Genomic DNA, 20,663 nt, shown 5'->3' with positions numbered 1-20,663 from the left:
CCCCTACCCCAGCAGGACGACAGCTGGTCTTCCCCTGGCTTCCAACGGGAGGCCCGGCCCTGGGCCCCGATTGGGCACTGCCCCAGCCCGGAGCCAATCACAGTGGCCAGGGAGGTGGAACGCACCAATTGGCCAGGGCCAGGTCATGTGACCATACTCCCCAGGAAACTCAAATATTACCAAGGTTCCCTAAGAAACCAATGAACAGAATTATCCAGTAAAGGCAAACCGTGCTTTTTAATGAGGCCAATGTCACAGAAAAAAAAAAAAATGCTTCACAATGAACTGCTCAAGGAAGCTACTAAATAAACTTTCAGAAAAGTTTAGTAGTTTTTTTTTTTTTTTTTTTTTTTTTTTTAATAGGGTGACGGAGAGCTATACCTTTCCCGTCTATGTGAATTTAGGTTTAAACTAGATTTCCCTTGGCTATTATATAAGACAAAAAAACCCACATCCCCCCCTTTCACTCCCCCCCAACCCCAAAAAGTGTTTTAATCTATAGAATTTTTGTGTCCTCAGTTGTGTCTGATTCGCGGCAACTCACGAACTCTACACAGCCAGGCTCTTCCGTCCATGGAATTCAGGGCAATTTTTTCTGTCCCAGTAAATGCCCACCCTGGGTGATCCAAAGGCAAGGGCTCAGAGGCTCCTGAGAGACTAACTCCTTCCAGCTGAGCACAGAACTGGCTCCTCACTGGGATGCCTGTGGCCTGGGGCTCCCTGAGGGGAGAGCAGCACTCGCCCCACCGTGTGGTCACTGCTGGAAGTGCAGGCTGCTCCTCACTCCCCCTTGACAGTGTCCCTGAGGGCAGAACAGTGTGAATCGAATCAAGGTGGAAATGCAAACTCCAATGCAACCAAACTCCCCACAAGGTCTCTAAAACCACTCAGGAACAGGGAATTGGAAACTGCAGGGGATGACAGGAATGGAGATGGAGACTTGACACCTTACACCGAGTTCACTTCCAGTTATCCCTAGACAAACTTTCCATGAAAACTTGCCACAAATCTCGAAGAACAATGAGCAGAAACCGGACACGTGCTTTGAGTCTTCACACACAAAACTAAAAGCCAGTCCACAAAAAAAAAAAAAAAACCCAGAGAATACAGTGGACTTTGCAATATCAAAGATATCTACTGTGGGAAAGACCTCATGACAAAAGCAAAAGACAGGTCATACATCGCGAGACGAATGAGTGGAAACACAAAGCTTATCAAGGATGTGTCTCCAAACAGACAAAGAACACCAACACAACAAGCCTGTGAAAACTAGGGAAAGGTCTGAAGGGACACCAGACTGAGGAAGACACACACAGAGGATCCCGGATGATGTCCAGCACTGAGGGCCTGAAGAAACAACAGTCTAGTTGCACCCCCTCAGGCCTGTGTGACCGTGGATGAGGCCTCTGTTTCCCGGTGGCTCTGAGAGATGGACAGGGAGGAAGGGGAAGAGAAGTCACTTGCATTTCTAATACTCACAGCAAAGTCTTCCAACGAGAAGGGAATTATCACCCCCACTGACAATGCCATTCACTGAAGTGATACCCACCAGTCCATCTAACCCAGAAGGGAAGGATGGACCTGTTCTCACAAAACGGCGAGAGATGGAAGAAGGAAGATCAAGCCCACACCAATCACTGGAAAGAGAAGCTGTGCTCAGGGCTGGAAAGAATTCCTATTGGGAAAATGATGTCACAGCCCCACAAGGCAATCCACAGCTTCGATGCTATTCCTCCCAAAATGCCAATGCATTTTCGCACCGAACAAAGAATTGCAAAAGGGGTACGGAGACAGAAAAGAGCCTAAACTGTCAATACAATCCGATGAAAAAGCCCCGATACGGACATCCAAGGTTGTGTGAAAGGAAATTAGACGACCAAACTAGGATCCTCAGGAGAGTATCGGAGAAGGCAATGGCGACCCACTCCAGTACTCTTGCCTGGAAAACGTCCTGGACGGAGGAGCCTGGTAGGCTGCAGGCCATGGGGTCACGCAGAGTCAGACACGACTGAAGTGACTTAGCCGTAGCAGCAGCAGCAGGACAGTATGCCATTGGGAATACAACAACACAAACACACACAGATCCAGATCGATGGAATAAAGTGGAGGGTCCAGAAACAAACCCCAGCATCCATGGTCAACTCATCTCTGACACAGAAGGGGAGAATATCCAAATGGGAACAAGAAAGCCTCTTCAATCAATGTCCATGGGAAAACCAGACAGCTACATCTGAAGAACGCTATTGGTTTTGATCTCATACCACCTCAATATAGGGGGAAAACCTCACCCTAAAGACTGATGTCATGAGATAGCTAGAAAGAAGCGTAGGTCAAAGGCTCCTTAACATCAGAGTCTCCTTGCCATTTGCTGGGCGGAGGTCGAAATGGGTCTCTTCAAGTAAGGCAAAGAGGTACACGAAGTACACCCATGGGTTTCCATCCAATGGAACCTCTTCACAACAGAGAAGCTAAGCATTCACAAATGCAAAAGATAGGAAACAGAACATGAGAGACTCCTTGCAAGTGGTGTATCTGAGAAGGGGTTCATATGGAAAGAGACGAAGAATGCACAGCACTCAGATTCCAAGAAACAACACCACCACCACCCTTGACCCTTCCCCCATGACCAACTCCGACCTAAAGCCTTTCTCTCCCTCTAACCTATCCCTAAAACATAACCCTCATCTAATCATATACATGTGCATCCCTAGCATCCATCCATCCACACACGAGAGAGAAAGAGGAAGACACAGACGGAACTGAGAAAGGAAAAGAGAGGGACACAGCCAGAGAGAGACACGGAACCAAAGAGAGGAAAGGAGTCGACGGTCCAGACTTTTCCTCAATCTGCCTCGAAGGTAGAAGCAATGACAGCGCCCTTCCACCCCAGAAGGGGGAAAAGGACGGAAGGTTTGGAGAGGAAAAGACAAGAACGCAGGGAGCCACTAGAAGCTCAGCCACCCGCAGAAGCCGAGCTGGGACACTTGAACAGAATCTCAATGGAAACAGAGGAGCAGAAAGTTGGCTACTCTTTTCTATAAGAGAGGGAGACCTTCGAGTCTTCCTTTCGGTCCTCCAACTTGGATGCGGGGTCTCAAAACAGTCAGGAGGGGGAGTGCCTTTTCCTGGGTACCACGGCACATCCAGGCCTCGTTCTGCCCCATTCTGTGCTGTGTCAGCCCTGGATGGAATCTTTCTTTCTGAAGTCTCAGCGCACAAGCTCCACGTGATATCGGCCCCAGGTGGAAAGGCATGGAGCTGCTCGTAGGCCGACAGACCTAGGAAGCAGATGGGAGAATGACCACCACTCTGCAGATGGAGAGACTGGGGCAACCCTGAGGGGCATATGCTTGTCCAGGGCCACACCACTTATGAGAAGAAGGAGCCTGGTCTGAGAGCAGTGGGGTCCTCGGAGCTCAGGCCCTGGCTGAACCCAGGCCTCCCCAGGGCTGTGGGCTGGGCTGTGTGGGTGTCACTGTGCCTGCACATGGCCTAAGGGGGGTGGTCGAGCAGTCAGAAACCCAGAGATTCCCTTGGGAAGTTTTGGGGAAGGGACCTCAGCACGAACCCCAGGAGATGATGTCACCTGCCGGCAACAGAACCCAACAGAACCCGCAGCCCGGGTATCCAGGCCTCCAGAGCGGAGAGGAGCCCCCAGCCAGTTCACTGGCTGCCAGGATGTTCTGCTGTTTGCCCCTGCCCAGAGGCCGGGGCCTCAGGAGTGCTCACAGGCAGTGTGCGCGGGCACCCTGTCGACGTTGGCTCAGGACACCCCCGAGAGGCCTCTGGCCCTTTGCCCGGAGAAACAGAAAGGTAACACGGGGAGCCCCAGGACGGACCAGGCCGCCTCTCCCATGCCACCCGGAAACAGCGGGTCCTTTGCCTGTGTGTGTGGATGCGGGTTTCTTGGGGTGTGTCTCCCTCAAGGAAGCCCAGGCGGATGTGGGGTCAGAAGCCTGCGGACAAGTTGTGTCCACACCCCAGGGGAGAGCAGGCTGGGCGGGATGGGGAGAGTGCGGGCAGCGGCGGCCGCCCAGGCGGACCTCACACCCTCAGGTGGGTCTCTTTCCTCCCGGGTGGGGATCTGAGCAGACACACGTCTCTGACCCTTCTGGGAAGAGAAGTTCGAGCAGGCAGAAGCAGCGGCTCCACTGCCCAGGCCCAGCTCGGAAAACTCCTAGCATGGCTGGCTGACGGTCACTGTCGTTGCAGAGCTTCCCACGTGATGAGGCCGAGGACGGGGACACCCCATCCACCTCCCGGAGGGAGGGGTCGGAGCACCACCCCCCCGCCCGTGAGGCCCAGTGCAGGCTCCAGGTGAGCGTGCCCACGGAGGCATCAGCCCCACCGGGGGAGAAGCGGAGGCGGGGAAGGCCTGCTGCCGAGACACCGCCCAGGATACACCCGGCGGCCCAGTCTGAGGCTGCCACGGAGCTCAGCACACCCGGCTCCGACCCAGAGTCCCGAGAACCCCGGCCTCTGAGGCAGCAGGAGGACCTGGAGCCCAGCACGCCAGAGCACAGAGGTGAGGACGCTGGGGCTGGTGCACGGGAGTGTGTGGGGAGGGGGTGCTGAGCTACACAGGGACGAGTCCCCGAAAGCTGCTGCTGGGCCTGCAGCAAGCGCTGGCCTCACACCCCCCGCCCCCCATCTTGCACACTTCAGTCCCAAAAGACATCCGACGCTGGGTAGTCTTTGGGAATCTCTTGGAAGCTTTCTGTCCCGGGAGACGCACATGCCAAGGCTGGCCTGTGGGCAAACTTTGCTTCTCCCCCAGCTCTAGCACTGGCCTCCAACTGGAACCAGGCTCCGCTTCCCAGACCTGTCCCTACAGAGGTGCTGGCTCCAGGTGCAGGACCCAGGGATCCACCGAGGGCAGATGGAGAACCGAGACTTGCCCTCGCAGAGACACCAGGCCAGCTGGGTACTGGCCAGCACACCGGGCAGATCGGATCTCCATGCCTGCAGGACCCCCAGCCCCAGGCACTGATGTCCCACCCCCTCAGCCAGAACCTCCACCTCCACGTGCACCTCTACCTGCTCGGGCTCTGGCAGGAGAACCCGAGGCAGAGGAGGAGTCACCGCCTCGGCAGGGAGAGCCTGCCCTGGCTCCCGCGCAACACCCAGACGCCCACGATGACTCACCCACCCCTGCAGGGAGAACGAGCCCCCGCTCTGGACAGACACCCAGAGCCCTTGCCGGAAACACCACGTCCAGGGGAGCGGTCGGCTCTGCAGCCTCCATCCCCGTCTGCTCACCGTGGACGCTGGCAACTCGGTCTGCCCCCAGGGGACATGGAGTTCCTTTCCCCTGAACTGCTTTGCATTTGGTTTGTTTCCACCTTTCTGGTGATGTTTTATTTTTTGTATGGTTTCCTGTACTTTTGTTGGTTAAGTTGGGATTAGTAAACTTTTTCATCATTGTTGCAATTTGGGAACACTGTTGTGTAACTCTGGTGATACTGTGTTACCATCACCACTTTGTAGTTTCAGACCCGTTTGATCTTTATGCCCCACCCCCCAACAAAGCCTGGATTCAAGGCAAGCACGCCCTGTTCATCCCTTCCCCCGATCCTGAACACAATTTCATCCTTTCTTTGTGCATTCCTTCCTATATTCTTGGTGTCCCCAATCAATGACTCTCAGTGAAATGACTGACGGAGTGTTTTTTGGACTCTCCAACTACTGTAAGACTCCATTGGAGAGTTCTCATTTGTATGTCATTTGAACTAGCCTTTGATATCTGAAAGGACGGTGTACGTCCTTTCAAGATACCATGTGCCAAACGAAGCCCTTTTGGCAACTGCCATCATTATCTCCAGGCAGGCATTGCTGTGTCAAGGGTGACATCTCAGCCAGAAGGCAGAGGCTGAGCTCGTCTTGTTGCACCAGCTCCCAAAAGAAGCCAAGAAAGGGAGCTGGAACAACAAACCACCCCAACACCCAGGAAAGCGTTCTTCATGACAGAAGGCTAGAAAATGACCCAACATCCTTGTGGCCCAGAACCCCTCTAGAAAATCACTGTTCCATAAAAAAGAGAAACACATGGGAAGTTCCAAGGAGAGGCAATGCCCATGGCCCGTGTACTTGAGAGACGGCCTGACCGCTCCGGGGAAGACACGCACCGACGGAACCCCTTGGGAAACAGCAGTGATAGTCCTCACCGTCGTAAGGGTTTCCTCTGGGGACAACCTGCCCGGGGCACCACACGAGGGAGCAGACCGGCTTCTCTTCCTCTGCCCCCACACCATTCACTCATGAAGGCAGCTCAGGTGTTCTCATGCCCTGCCTGCCTGCCTGCCTGCCTGGCTCATCCGTGAGCTGTGACCACCTACAGGGCAGGACTCCACCTTCTCCTCTCTGTGTACCGTGAATCTGCACACAGTGGGCTTGCAGAACCTTAGGAGACTTGAGCCATTCCCACTCGAGCCAGAACCCTCCCCAGGAAGGAAAACAGCTGTGGAGTCATTTTGGCCCCAGCACTGGTTCGAAAGCCTGGCGCCTCCTACAGCCTCTATGGTGTGAAGAGGGAGGTCCCTTCTGACAGAGCTTTCCGGGTCTCAGATCTAAGCTGTTGTTTCACTGTCAGCTGTGTCTCTTCCGTTGCAGCCAGGTGGGCCACGCTGCTCCAAAGGAGCTCACAAGCTGAGTTTCAAGGGAGGTATAGAGAGGACAGGGATGGCTACAACGTACTGCAAACTGAGTGAGGGTCCCCACAATCCTCAGCAAAGGTCTGTGGTGTGCAAGTGGGGAGTAGAGGGCCCCCAAGTTCCAAAGGAAGGGAGGTAGTCGGGAGCTAAAGCCCTTGGCCGCTGTGGTAGTAGCTGCAGATGGCAGCTCGTCCACAGTGCACTTCGAATGAGGTCATATGAGCGGGACTCTGGAAATGGCTCCGAAATCGGGAGAAAGGGGTCAGGGTATGTGGGAATCCGGCAGGGGTGGGGGGTGGATGAAGGAAGGTGTCCCTCCTCTCTCCAGTGCAATTTGGTTTGGTGAGTCTCAAAGCTACCAGATGGCACTTCCCAAGTCAGGCCCCCGCAGGAATCAGGGTGGGCTCTGTGCCTCGGCCCCTGCCACAGGGACAAGCCACACCAGTGGCCTCCCTGAGCTCCAATGGCCGGATCTGGGGGTTCTGTCTGGGTGCACACCTCCTTGCTGTGGCCAAGTTCCCCCCTTCTCTGAGCACCAGCTTCATCCTCTCGAATGAGGACATCGATTGCTACCTTGGCACGTTACTCTCTTCATCCTGTGAAGACTCATTAGGCTTATCCTACAATTACTAGCTGGCCCGAAGAGATATCTCCTGAATCCAGATTAAGCTGGAGTCTCCCAGGCTCACCTGGCATGTCTTCCCTGAAGTCTGCCAAAACCCACACCCTTGCATTTCCAGGGACTCCCCTTAGCCAGCTGGGCAGAAAACCCAGCATGGTTCAAACAAGCTGACAGACAAGCGGGAGAGGACTCACGGGCAGACGGCTTCCCTCAGGTCTCGGGTGGAGCTCTGGGACCACAGCAGCAACGGGCCATCCCAGGCCCTGGGCCCCGATTGGGCACTGCCCCAGCCCGGAGCCAATCACAGTGGCCAGGGAGGTGGAACGCACCGATTGGCCAGGGCCAGGTCATGTGACCATACTCCCCAGGAAACTCAAATATTACCAAGGTTCCCTAAGAAACCAATGAACAGAATTATCCAGTAAAGGCAAACCGTGCTTTTTAATGAGGCCAATGTCACAGAAAAAAAAAAAAAAATGCTTCACAATGAACTGCTCAAGGAAGCTACTAAATAAACTTTCAGAAAAGTTTAGTAGTTTTTTTTTTTTTTTTTTTAATAGGGTGACGGAGAGCTATACCTTTCCCGTCTATGTGAATTTAGGTTTAAACTAGATTTCCCTTGGCTATTATATAAGACAAAAAAACCCACATCCCCCCCTTTCACTCCCCCCCAACCTCAAAAAGTGTTTTAATCTATAGAATTTTTGTGTCCTCAGTTGTGTCTGATTCGCGGCAACTCACGAACTCTACACAGCCAGGCTCTTCCGTCCATGGAATTCAGGGCAATTTTTTCTGTCCCAGTAAATGCCCACCCTGGGTGATCCAAAGGCAAGGGCTCAGAGGCTCCTGAGAGACTAACTCCTTCCAGCTGAGCACAGAACTGGCTCCTCACTGGGATGCCTGTGGCCTGGGGCTCCCTGAGGGGAGAGCAGCACTCGCCCCACCGTGTGGTCACTGCTGGAAGTGCAGGCTGCTCCTCACTCCCCCTTGACAGTGTCCCTGAGGGCAGAACAGTGTGAATCGAATCAAGGTGGAAATGCAAACTCCAATGCAACCAAACTCCCCACAAGGTCTCTAAAACCACTCAGGAACAGGGAATTGGAAACTGCAGGGGATGACAGGAATGGAGATGGAGACTTGACACCTTACACCGAGTTCACTTCCAGTTATCCCTAGACAAACTTTCCATGAAAACTTGCCACAAATCTCGAAGAACAATGAGCAGAAACCGGACACGTGCTTTGAGTCTTCACACACAAAACTAAAAGCCAGTCCACAAAAAAAAAAAAAAACCCAGAGAATACAGTGGACTTTGCAAAATCAAAGATATCTACTGTGGGAAAGACCTCATGACAAAAGCAAAAGACAGGTCATACATCGCGAGACGAATGAGTGGAAACACAAAGCTTATCAAGGATGTGTCTCCAAACAGACAAAGAACACCAACACAACAAGCCTGTGAAAACTAGGGAAAGGTCTGAAGGGACACCAGACTGAGGAAGACACACACAGAGGATCCCGGATGATGTCCAGCACTGAGGGCCTGAAGAAACAACAGTCTAGTTGCACCCCCTCAGGCCTGTGTGACCGTGGATGAGGCCTCTGTTTCCCGGTGGCTCTGAGAGATGGACAGGGAGGAAGGGGAAGAGAAGTCACTTGCATTTCTAATACTCACAGCAAAGTCTTCCAACGAGAAGGGAATTATCACCCCCACTGACAATGCCATTCACTGAAGTGATACCCACCAGTCCATCTAACCCAGAAGGGAAGGATGGACCTGTTCTCACAAAACGGCGAGAGATGGAAGAAGGAAGATCAAGCCCACACCAATCACTGGAAAGAGAAGCTGTGCTCAGGGCTGGAAAGAATTCCTATTGGGAAAATGATGTCACAGCCCCACAAGGCAATCCACAGCTTCGATGCTATTCCTCCCAAAATGCCAATGCATTTTCGCACCGAACAAAGAATTGCAAAAGGGGTACGGAGACAGAAAAGAGCCTAAACTGTCAATACAATCCGACGAAAAAGCCCCGATACGGACATCCAAGGTTGTGTGAAAGGAAATTAGACGACCAAACTAGGATCCTCAGGAGAGTATCGGAGAAGGCAATGGCGACCCACTCCAGTACTCTTGCCTGGAAAACGTCCTGGACGGAGGAGCCTGGTAGGCTGCAGGCCATGGGGTCACGCAGAGTCAGACACGACTGAAGTGACTTAGCCGCAGCAGCAGCAGCAGGACAGTATGCCATTGGGAATACAACAACACAAACACACACAGATCCAGATCGATGGAATAAAGTGGAGGGTCCAGAAACAAACCCCAGCATCCATGGTCAACTCATCTCTGACACAGAAGGGGAGAATATCCAAATGGGAACAAGAAAGCCTCTTCAATCAATGTCCATGGGAAAACCAGACAGCTACATCTGAAGAACGCTATTGGTTTTGATCTCATACCACCTCAATATAGGGGGAAAACCTCACCCTAAAGACTGATGTCATGAGATAGCTAGAAAGAAGCGTAGGTCAAAGGCTCCTTAACATCAGAGTCTCCTTGCCATTTGCTGGGCGGAGGTCGAAATGGGTCTCTTCAAGTAAGGCAAAGAGGTACACGAAGTACACCCATGGGTTTCCATCCAATGGAACCTCTTCACAACAGAGAAGCTAAGCATTCACAAATGCAAAAGATAGGAAACAGAACATGAGAGACTCCTTGCAAGTGGTGTATCTGAGAAGGGGTTCATATGGAAAGAGACGAAGAATGCACAGCACTCAGATTCCAAGAAACAACACCACCACCACCCTTGACCCTTCCCCCATGACCAACTCCGACCTAAAGCCTTTCTCTCCCTCTAACCTATCCCTAAAACATAACCCTCATCTAATCATATACATGTGCATCCCTAGCATCCATCCATCCACACACGAGAGAGAAAGAGGAAGACACAGACGGAACTGAGAAAGGAAAAGAGAGGGACACAGCCAGAGAGAGACACGGAACCAAAGAGAGGAAAGGAGTCGACGGTCCAGACTTTTCCTCAATCTGCCTCGAAGGTAGAAGCAATGACAGCGCCCTTCCACCCCAGAAGGGGGAAAAGGACGGAAGGTTTGGAGAGGAAAAGACAAGAACGCAGGGAGCCACTAGAAGCTCAGCCACCCGCAGAAGCCGAGCTGGGACACTTGAACAGAATCTCAATGGAAACAGAGGAGCAGAAAGTTGGCTACTCTTTTCTATAAGAGAGGGAGACCTTCGAGTCTTCCTTTCGGTCCTCCAACTTGGATGCGGGGTCTCAAAACAGTCAGGAGGGGGAGTGCCTTTTCCTGGGTACCACGGCACATCCAGGCCTCGTTCTGCCCCATTCTGTGCTGTGTCAGCCCTGGATGGAATCTTTCTTTCTGAAGTCTCAGCGCACAAGCTCCACGTGATATCGGCCCCAGGTGGAAAGGCATGGAGCTGCTCGTAGGCCGACAGACCTAGGAAGCAGATGGGAGAATGACCACCACTCTGCAGATGGAGAGACTGGGGCAACCCTGAGGGGCATATGCTTGTCCAGGGCCACACCACTTATGAGAAGAAGGAGCCTGGTCTGAGAGCAGTGGGGTCCTCGGAGCTCAGGCCCTGGCTGAACCCAGGCCTCCCCAGGGCTGTGGGCTGGGCTGTGTGGGTGTCACTGTGCCTGCACATGGCCTAAGGGGGGTGGTCGAGCAGTCAGAAACCCAGAGATTCCCTTGGGAAGTTTTGGGGAAGGGACCTCAGCACGAACCCCAGGAGATGATGTCACCTGCCGGCAACAGAACCCAACAGAACCCGCAGCCCGGGTATCCAGGCCTCCAGAGCGGAGAGGAGCCCCCAGCCAGTTCACTGGCTGCCAGGATGTTCTGCTGTTTGCCCCTGCCCAGAGGCCGGGGCCTCAGGAGTGCTCACAGGCAGTGTGCGCGGGCACCCTGTCGACGTTGGCTCAGGACACCCCCGAGAGGCCTCTGGCCCTTTGCCCGGAGAAACAGAAAGGTAACACGGGGAGCCCCAGGACGGACCAGGCCGCCTCTCCCATGCCACCCGGAAACAGCGGGTCCTTTGCCTGTGTGTGTGGATGCGGGTTTCTTGGGGTGTGTCTCCCTCAAGGAAGCCCAGGCGGATGTGGGGTCAGAAGCCTGCGGACAAGTTGTGTCCACACCCCAGGGGAGAGCAGGCTGGGCGGGATGGGGAGAGTGCGGGCAGCGGCGGCCGCCCAGGCGGACCTCACACCCTCAGGTGGGTCTCTTTCCTCCCGGGTGGGGATCTGAGCAGACACACGTCTCTGACCCTTCTGGGAAGAGAAGTTCGAGCAGGCAGAAGCAGCGGCTCCACTGCCCAGGCCCAGCTCGGAAAACTCCTAGCATGGCTGGCTGACGGTCACTGTCGTTGCAGAGCTTCCCACGTGATGAGGCCGAGGACGGGGACACCCCATCCACCTCCCGGAGGGAGGGGTCGGAGCACCACCCCCCCGCCCGTGAGGCCCAGTGCAGGCTCCAGGTGAGCGTGCCCACGGAGGCATCAGCCCCACCGGGGGAGAAGCGGAGGCGGGGAAGGCCTGCTGCCGAGACACCGCCCAGGATACACCCGGCGGCCCAGTCTGAGGCTGCCACGGAGCTCAGCACACCCGGCTCCGACCCAGAGTCCCGAGAACCCCGGCCTCTGAGGCAGCAGGAGGACCTGGAGCCCAGCACGCCAGAGCACAGAGGTGAGGACGCTGGGGCTGGTGCACGGGAGTGTGTGGGGAGGGGGTGCTGAGCTACACAGGGACGAGTCCCCGAAAGCTGCTGCTGGGCCTGCAGCAAGCGCTGGCCTCACACCCCCCGCCCCCCATCTTGCACACTTCAGTCCCAAAAGACATCCGACGCTGGGTATTCTTTGGGAATCTCTTGGAAGCTTTCTGTCCCGGGAGACGCACATGCCAAGGCTGGCCTGTGGGCAAACTTTGCTTCTCCCCCAGCTCTAGCACTGGCCTCCAACTGGAACCAGGCTCCGCTTCCCAGACCTGTCCCTACAGAGGTGCTGGCTCCAGGTGCAGGACCCAGGGATCCACCGAGGGCAGATGGAGAACCGAGACTTGCCCTCGCAGAGACACCAGGCCAGCTGGGTACTGGCCAGCACACCGGGCAGATCGGATCTCCATGCCTGCAGGACCCCCAGCCCCAGGCACTGATGTCCCACCCCCTCAGCCAGAACCTCCACCTCCACGTGCACCTCTACCTGCTCGGGCTCTGGCAGGAGAACCCGAGGCAGAGGAGGAGTCACCGCCTCGGCAGGGAGAGCCTGCCCTGGCTCCCGCGCAACACCCAGACGCCCACGATGACTCACCCACCCCTGCAGGGAGAACGAGCCCCCGCTCTGGACAGACACCCAGAGCCCTTGCCGGAAACACCACGTCCAGGGGAGCGGTCGGCTCTGCAGCCTCCATCCCCGTCTGCTCACCGTGGACGCTGGCAACTCGGTCTGCCCCCAGGGGACATGGAGTTCCTTTCCCCTGAACTGCTTTGCATTTGGTTTGTTTCCACCTTTCTGGTGATGTTTTATTTTTTGTATGGTTTCCTGTACTTTTGTTGGTTAAGTTGGGATTAGTAAACTTTTTCATCATTGTTGCAATTTGGGAACACTGTTGTGTAACTCTGGTGATACTGTGTTACCATCACCACTTTGTAGTTTCAGACCCGTTTGATCTTTATGCCCCACCCCCCAACAAAGCCTGGATTCAAGGCAAGCACGCCCTGTTCATCCCTTCCCCCGATCCTGAACACAATTTCATCCTTTCTTTGTGCATTCCTTCCTATATTCTTGGTGTCCCCAATCAATGACTCTCAGTGAAATGACTGAAGGAGTGTTTTTTGGACTCTCCAACTACTGTAAGACTCCATTGGAGAGTTCTCATTTGTATGTCATTTGAACTAGCCTTTGATATCTGAAAGGACGGTGTACGTCCTTTCAAGATACCATGTGCCAAACGAAGCCCTTTTGGCAACTGCCATCATTATCTCCAGGCAGGCATTGCTGTGTCAAGGGTGACATCTCAGCCAGAAGGCAGAGGCTGAGCTCGTCTTGTTGCACCAGCTCCCAAAAGAAGCCAAGAAAGGGAGCTGGAACAACAAACCACCCCAACACCCAGGAAAGCGTTCTTCATGACAGAAGGCTAGAAAATGACCCAACATCCTTGTGGCCCAGAACCCCTCTAGAAAATCACTGTTCCATAAAAAAGAGAAACACATGGGAAGTTCCAAGGAGAGGCAATGCCCATGGCCCGTGTACTTGAGAGACGGCCTGACCGCTCCGGGGAAGACACGCACCGACGGAACCCCTTGGGAAACAGCAGTGATAGTCCTCACCGTCGTAAGGGTTTCCTCTGGGGACAACCTGCCCGGGGCACCACACGAGGGAGCAGACCGGCTTCTCTTCCTCTGCCCCCACACCATTCACTCATGAAGGCAGCTCAGGTGTTCTCATGCCCTGCCTGCCTGCCTGCCTGGCTCATCCGTGAGCTGTGACCACCTACAGGGCAGGACTCCACCTTCTCCTCTCTGTGTACCGTGAATCTGCACACAGTGGGCTTGCAGAACCTTAGGAGACTTGAGCCATTCCCACTCGAGCCAGAACCCTCCCCAGGAAGGAAAACAGCTGTGGAGTCATTTTGGCCCCAGCACTGGTTCGAAAGCCTGGCGCCTCCTACAGCCTCTACGGTGTGAAGAGGGAGGTCCCTTCTGACAGAGCTTTCCGGGTCTCAGATCTAAGCTGTTGTTTCACTGTCAGCTGTGTCTCTTCCGTTGCAGCCAGGTGGGCCACGCTGCTCCAAAGGAGCTCACAAGCTGAGTTTCAAGGGAGGTATAGAGAGGACAGGGATGGCTACAACGTACTGCAAACTGAGTGAGGGTCCCCACAATCCTCAGCAAAGGTCTGTGGTGTGCAAGTGGGGAGTAGAGGGCCCCCAAGTTCCAAAGGAAGGGAGGTAGTCGGGAGCTAAAGCCCTTGGCCGCTGTGGTAGTAGCTGCAGATGGCAGCTCGTCCACAGTGCACTTCGAATGAGGTCATATGAGCGGGACTCTGGAAATGGCTCCGAAATCGGGAGAAAGGGGTCAGGGTATGTGGGAATCCGGCGGGGGTGGGGGGTGGATGAAGGAAGGTGTCCCTCCTCTCTCCAGTGCAATTTGGTTTGGTGAGTCTCAAAGCTACCAGATGGCACTTCCCAAGTCAGGCCCCCGCAGGAATCAGGGTGGGCTGCGTGCCTCGGCCCCTGCCACAGGGACAAGCCACACCAGTGGCCTCCCTGAGCTCCAATGGCCGGATCTGGGGGTTCTGTCTGGGTGCACACCTCCTTGCTGTGGCCAAGTTCCCCCCTTCTCTGAGCACCAGCTTCATCCTCTCGAATGAGGACATCGATTGCTACCTTGGCACGTTACTCTCTTCATCCTGTGAAGACTCATTAGGCTTATCCTACAATTACTAGCTGGCCCGAAGAGATATCTCCTGAATCCAGATTAAGCTGGAGTCTCCCAGGCTCACCTGGCATGTCTTCCCTGAAGTCTGCCAAAACCCACACCCTTGCATTTCCAGGGACTCCCCTTAGCCAGCTGGGCAGAAAACCCAGCATGGTTCAAACAAGCTGACAGACAAGCGGGAGAGGACTCACGGGCAGACGGCTTCCCTCAGGTCTCGGGTGGAGCTCTGGGACCACAGCAGCAACGGGCCATCCCAGGCCCTGGGCTCAGCAGCGCCCTCATTCTCAGGCCGGCGGCTCTGCCCTGAGGGGAGCAGGAAGGTCACCAACTGCCGCAGGCGGGCCTCACGCCCCTCCCACTGCTGGAGCCTGACCTCCCCCGGCCCCACCCCTTCCCCTACCCCAGCAGGACGACAGCTCGTCTTCCCCTGGCTTCCAACGGGAGGCCCGGCCCTGGGCCCCGATTGGGCACTGCCCCAGCCCGGAGCCAATCACAGTGGCCAGGGAGGTGGAACGCACCGATTGGCCAGGGCCAGGTCATGTGACCATACTCCCCAGGAAACTCAAATATTACCAAGGTTCCCTAAGAAACCAATGAACAGAATTATCCAGTAAAGGCAAACCGTGCTTTTTAATGAGGCCAATGTCACAGAAAAAAAAAAAAAAATGCTTCACAATGAACTGCTCAAGGAAGCTACTAAATAAACTTTCAGAAAAGTTTAGTAGTTTTTTTTTTTTTTTTTTTTTTAATAGGGTGACGGAGAGCTATACCTTTCCCGTCTATGTGAATTTAGGTTTAAACTAGATTTCCCTTGGCTATTATATAAGACAAAAAAACCCACATCCCCCCCTTTCACTCCCCCCCAACCTCAAAAAGTGTTTTAATCTATAGAATTTTTGTGTCCTCAGTTGTGTCTGATTCGCGGCAACTCACGAACTCTACACAGCCAGGCTCTTCCGTCCATGGAATTCAGGGCAATTTTTTCTGTCCCAGTAAATGCCCACCCTGGGTGATCCAAAGGCAAGGGCTCAGAGGCTCCTGAGAGACTAACTCCTTCCAGCTGAGCACAGAACTGGCTCCTCACTGGGATGCCTGTGGCCTGGGGCTCCCTGAGGGGAGAGCAGCACTCGCCCCACCGTGTGGTCACTGCTGGAAGTGCAGGCTGCTCCTCACTCCCCCTTGACAGTGTCCCTGAGGGCAGAACAGTGTGAATCGAATCAAGGTGGAAATGCAAACTCCAATGCAACCAAACTCCCCACAAGGTCTCTAAAACCACTCAGGAACAGGGAATTGGAAACTGCAGGGGATGACAGGAATGGAGATGGAGACTTGACACCTTACACCGAGTTCACTTCCAGTTATCCCTAGACAAACTTTCCATGAAAACTTGCCACAAATCTCGAAGAACAATGAGCAGAAACCGGACACGTGCTTTGAGTCTTCACACACAAAACTAAAAGCCAGTCCACAAAAAAAAAAAAAAAAACCCAGAGAATACAGTGGACTTTGCAAAATCAAAGATATCTACTGTGGGAAAGACCTCATGACAAAAGCAAAAGACAGGTCATACATCGCGAGACGAATGAGTGGAAACACAAAGCTTATCAAGGATGTGTCTCCAAACAGACAAAGAACACCAACACAACAAGCCTGTGAAAACTAGGGAAAGGTCTGAAGGGACACCAGACTGAGGAAGACACACACAGAGGATCCCGGATGATGTCCAGCACTGAGGGCCTGAAGAAACAACAGTCTAGTTGCACCCCCTCAGGCCTGTGTGACCGTGGATGAGGCCTCTGTTTCCCGGTGGCTCTGAGAGATGGACAGGGAGGAAGGGGAAGAGAAGTCACTTGCATTTCTAATACTCACAGCAAAGTCTTCCAACGAGAAGGGAATTATCACCCCCACTGACAATGCCATTCACTGAAGTGATACCCACCAGTCCATCTAACCCAGAAGGGAAGGATGGACCTGTTCTCACAAAACGGCGAGAGATGGAAGAAGGAAGATCAAGCCCACACCAATCACTGGAAAGAGAAGCTGTGCTCAGGGCTGGAAAGAATTCCTATTGGGAAAATGATGTCACAGCCCCACAAGGCAATCCACAGCTTCGATGCTATTCCTCCCAAAATGCCAATGCATTTTCGCACCGAACAAAGAATTGCAAAAGGGGTACGGAGACAGAAAAGAGCCTAAACTGTCAATACAATCCGACGAAAAAGCCCCGATACGGACATCCAAGGTTGTGTGAAAGGAAATTAGACGACCAAACTAGGATCCTCAGGAGAGTATCGGAGAAGGCAATGGCGACCCACTCCAGTACTCTTGCCTGGAAAACGTCCTGGACGGAGGAGCCTGGTAGGCTGCAGGCCATGGGGTCACGCAGAGTCAGACACGACTGAAGTGACTTAGCCGCAGCAGCAGCAGCAGGACAGTATGCTATTGGGAATACAACAACACAAACACACACAGATCCAGATCGATGGAATAAAGTGGAGGGTCCAGAAACAAACCCCAGCATCCATGGTCAACTCATCTCTGACACAGAAGGGGAGAATATCCAAATGGGAACAAGAAAGCCTCTTCAATCAATGTCCATGGGAAAACCAGACAGCTACATCTGAAGAACGCTATTGGTTTTGATCTCATACCACCTCAATATAGGGGGAAAACCTCACCCTAAAGACTGATGTCATGAGATAGCTAGAAAGAAGCGTAGGTCAAAGGCTCCTTAACATCAGAGTCTCCTTGCCATTTGCTGGGCGGAGGTCGAAATGGGTCTCTTCAAGTAAGGCAAAGAGGTACACGAAGTACACCCATGGGTTTCCATCCAATGGAACCTCTTCACAACAGAGAAGCTAAGCATTCACAAATGCAAAAGATAGGAAACAGAACATGAGAGACTCCTTGCAAGTGGTGTATCTGAGAAGGGGTTCATATGGAAAGAGACGAAGAATGCACAGCACTCAGATTCCAAGAAACAACACCACCACCACCCTTGACCCTTCCCCCATGACCAACTCCGACCTAAAGCCTTTCTCTCCCTCTAACCTATCCCTAAAACATAACCCTCATCTAATCATATACATGTGCATCCCTAGCATCCATCCATCCACACACGAGAGAGAAAGAGGAAGACACAGACGGAACTGAGAAAGGAAAAGAGAGGGACACAGCCAGAGAGAGACACGGAACCAAAGAGAGGAAAGGAGTCGACGGTCCAGACTTTTCCTCAATCTGCCTCGAAGGTAGAAGCAATGACAGCGCCCTTCCACCCCAGAAGGGGGAAAAGGACGGAAGGTTTGGAGAGGAAAAGACAAGAACGCAGGGAGCCATTAGAAGCTCAGCCACCCGCAGAAGCCGAGCTGGGACACTTGAACAGAATCTCAATGGAAACAGAGGAGCAGAAAGTTGGCTACTCTTTTCTATAAGAGAGGGAGACCTTCGAGTCTTCCTTTCGGTCCTCCAACTTGGATGCGGGGTCTCAAAACAGTCAGGAGGGGGAGTGCCTTTTCCTGGGTACCACGGCACATCCAGGCCTCGTTCTGCCCCATTCTGTGCTGTGTCAGCCCTGGATGGAATCTTTCTTTCTGAAGTCTCAGCGCACAAGCTCCACGTGATATCGGCCCCAGGTGGAAAGGCATGGAGCTGCTCGTAGGCCGACAGACCTAGGAAGCAGATGGGAGAATGACCACCACTCTGCAGATGGAGAGACTGGGGCAACCCTGAGGGGCATATGCTTGTCCAGGGCCACACCACTTATGAGAAGAAGGAGCCTGGTCTGAGAGCAGTGGGGTCCTCGGAGCTCAGGCCCTGGCTGAACCCAGGCCTCCCCAGGGCTGTGGGCTGGGCTGTGTGGGTGTCACTGTGCCTGCACATGGCCTAAGGGGGGTGGTCGAGCAGTCAGAAACCCAGAGATTCCCTTGGGAAGTTTTGGGGAAGGGACCTCAGCACGAACCCCAGGAGATGATGTCACCTGCCGGCAACAGAACCCAACAGAACCCGCAGCCCGGGTATCCAGGCCTCCAGAGCGGAGAGGAGCCCCCAGCCAGTTCACTGGCTGCCAGGATGTTCTGCTGTTTGCCCCTGCCCAGAGGCCGGGGCCTCAGGAGTGCTCACAGGCAGTGTGCGCGGGCACCCTGTCGACGTTGGCTCAGGACACCCCCGAGAGGCCTCTGGCCCTTTGCCCGGAGAAACAGAAAGGTAACACGGGGAGCCCCAGGACGGACCAGGCCGCCTCTCCCATGCCACCCGGAAACAGCGGGTCCTTTGCCTGTGTGTGTGGATGCGGGTTTCTTGGGGTGTGTCTCCCTCAAGGAAGCCCAGGCGGATGTGGGGTCAGAAGCCTGCGGACAAGTTGTGTCCACACCCCAGGGGAGAGCAGGCTGGGCGGGATGGGGAGAGTGCGGGCAGCGGCGGCCGCCCAGGCGGACCTCACACCCTCAGGTGGGTCTCTTTCCTCCCGGGTGGGGATCTGAGCAGACACACGTCTCTGACCCTTCTGGGAAGAGAAGTTCGAGCAGGCAGAAGCAGCGGCTCCACTGCCCAGGCCCAGCTCGGAAAACTCCTAGCATGGCTGGCTGACGGTCACTGTCGTTGCAGAGCTTCCCACGTGATGAGGCCGAGGACGGGGACACCCCATCCACCTCCCGGAGGGAGGGGTCGGAGCACCACCCCCCCGCCCGTGAGGCCCAGTGCAGGCTCCAGGTGAGCGTGCCCACGGAGGCATCAGCCCCACCGGGGGAGAAGCGGAGGCGGGGAAGGCCTGCTGCCGAGACACCGCCCAGGATACACCCGGCGGCCCAGTCTGAGGCTGCCACGGAGCTCAGCACACCCGGCTCCGACCCAGAGTCCCGAGAACCCCGGCCTCTGAGGCAGCAGGAGGACCTGGAGCCCAGCACGCCAGAGCACAGAGGTGAGGACGCTGGGGCTGGTGCACGGGAGTGTGTGGGGAGGGGGTGCTGAGCTACACAGGGACGAGTCCCCGAAAGCTGCTGCTGGGCCTGCAGCAAGCGCTGGCCTCACACCCCCCGCCCCCCATCTTGCACACTTCAGTCCCAAAAGACATCCGACGCTGGGTATTCTTTGGGAATCTCTTGGAAGCTTTCTGTCCCGGGAGACGCACATGCCAAGGCTGGCCTGTGGGCAAACTTTGCTTCTCCCCCAGCTCTAGCACTGGCCTCCAACTGGAACCAGGCTCCGCTTCCCAGACCTGTCCCTACAGAGGTGCTGGCTCCAGGTGCAGGACCCAGGGATCCACCGAGGGCAGATGGAGAACCGAGACTTGCCCTCGCAGAGACACCAGGCCAGCTGGGTACTGGCCAGCACACCGGGCAGATCGGATCTCCATGCCTGCAGGACCCCCAGCCCCAGGCACTGATGTCCCACCCCCTCAGCCAGAACCTCCACCTCCACGTGCACCTCTACCTGCTCGGGCTCTGGCAGGAGAACCCGAGGCAGAGGAGGAGTCACCGCCTCGGCAGGGAGAGCCTGCCCTGGCTCCCGCGCAACACCCAGACGCCCACGATGACTCACCCACCCCTGCAGGGAGAACGAGCCCCCGCTCTGGACAGACACCCAGAGCCCTTGCCGGAAACACCACGTCCAGGGGAGCGGTCGGCTCTGCAGCCTCCATCCCCGTCTGCTCACCGTGGACGCTGGCAACTCGGTCTGCCCCCAGGGGACATGGAGTTCCTTTCCCCTGAACTGCTTTGCATTTGGTTTGTTTCCACCTTTCTGGTGATGTTTTATTTTTTGTATGGTTTCCTGTACTTTTGTTGGTTAAGTTGGGATTAGTAAACTTTTTCATCATTGTTGCAATTTGGGAACACTGTTGTGTAACTCTGGTGATACTGTGTTACCATCACCACTTTGTAGTTTCAGACCCGTTTGATCTTTATGCCCCACCCCCCAACAAAGCCTGG

At 54.7% G+C, this 20,663-nt stretch overlaps 3 protein-coding genes and 1 long non-coding RNA gene across 4 annotated transcripts in view; 3 read left to right on the top strand and 1 right to left on the bottom strand.

The window, feature by feature from the left end:
• The window catches only part of LOC145534148 (uncharacterized), a 770,273-nt gene that overhangs the window by 510,637 nt on the left and 238,973 nt on the right, over window positions 1-20,663 (bottom strand). The window contains exons 31-32 of the long non-coding RNA XR_014074274.1: window positions 14,917-15,042; window positions 7,467-7,553 (exon numbers count right to left, since the gene is read on the bottom strand). This is a non-coding gene — a long non-coding RNA (uncharacterized LOC145534148). The remainder of the gene's footprint in view (window positions 1-7,466; window positions 7,554-14,916; window positions 15,043-20,663) is intronic.
• Window positions 337-5,430, top strand: LOC145533936 (uncharacterized). Its single transcript, XM_081561285.1, has 3 exons — window positions 337-3,813; window positions 4,213-4,525; window positions 4,778-5,430. Exons 1-3 carry the CDS (start codon window positions 3,577-3,579, stop codon window positions 5,404-5,406), a joined length of 1,179 nt encoding a protein of 392 aa, XP_081417411.1. The 5' UTR covers window positions 337-3,576; the 3' UTR covers window positions 5,407-5,430.
• Window positions 8,615-12,898, top strand: LOC145533943 (uncharacterized). The gene is made up of 3 exons (XM_081561293.1): window positions 8,615-11,281; window positions 11,681-11,993; window positions 12,246-12,898. Exons 1-3 carry the CDS (start codon window positions 11,045-11,047, stop codon window positions 12,872-12,874), a joined length of 1,179 nt encoding a protein of 392 aa, XP_081417419.1. The 5' UTR covers window positions 8,615-11,044; the 3' UTR covers window positions 12,875-12,898.
• Window positions 15,471-20,567, top strand: LOC145533967 (uncharacterized). The gene is made up of 3 exons (XM_081561321.1): window positions 15,471-18,942; window positions 19,342-19,654; window positions 19,907-20,567. Exons 1-3 carry the CDS (start codon window positions 18,706-18,708, stop codon window positions 20,533-20,535), a joined length of 1,179 nt encoding a protein of 392 aa, XP_081417447.1. The 5' UTR covers window positions 15,471-18,705; the 3' UTR covers window positions 20,536-20,567.

This window comes from Giraffa tippelskirchi, chromosome 14 (genome assembly GCF_054371585.1).
Source record: "Giraffa tippelskirchi isolate mGirTip1 chromosome 14, T2T-mGirTip1v1.2.pri, whole genome shotgun sequence".
Lineage (NCBI taxonomy): Eukaryota > Metazoa > Chordata > Mammalia > Artiodactyla > Giraffidae > Giraffa > Giraffa tippelskirchi.
The sequence above is the reverse complement of the archived record's forward strand: the minus strand, read 5'-3'. Positions and strand labels throughout refer to the sequence as shown.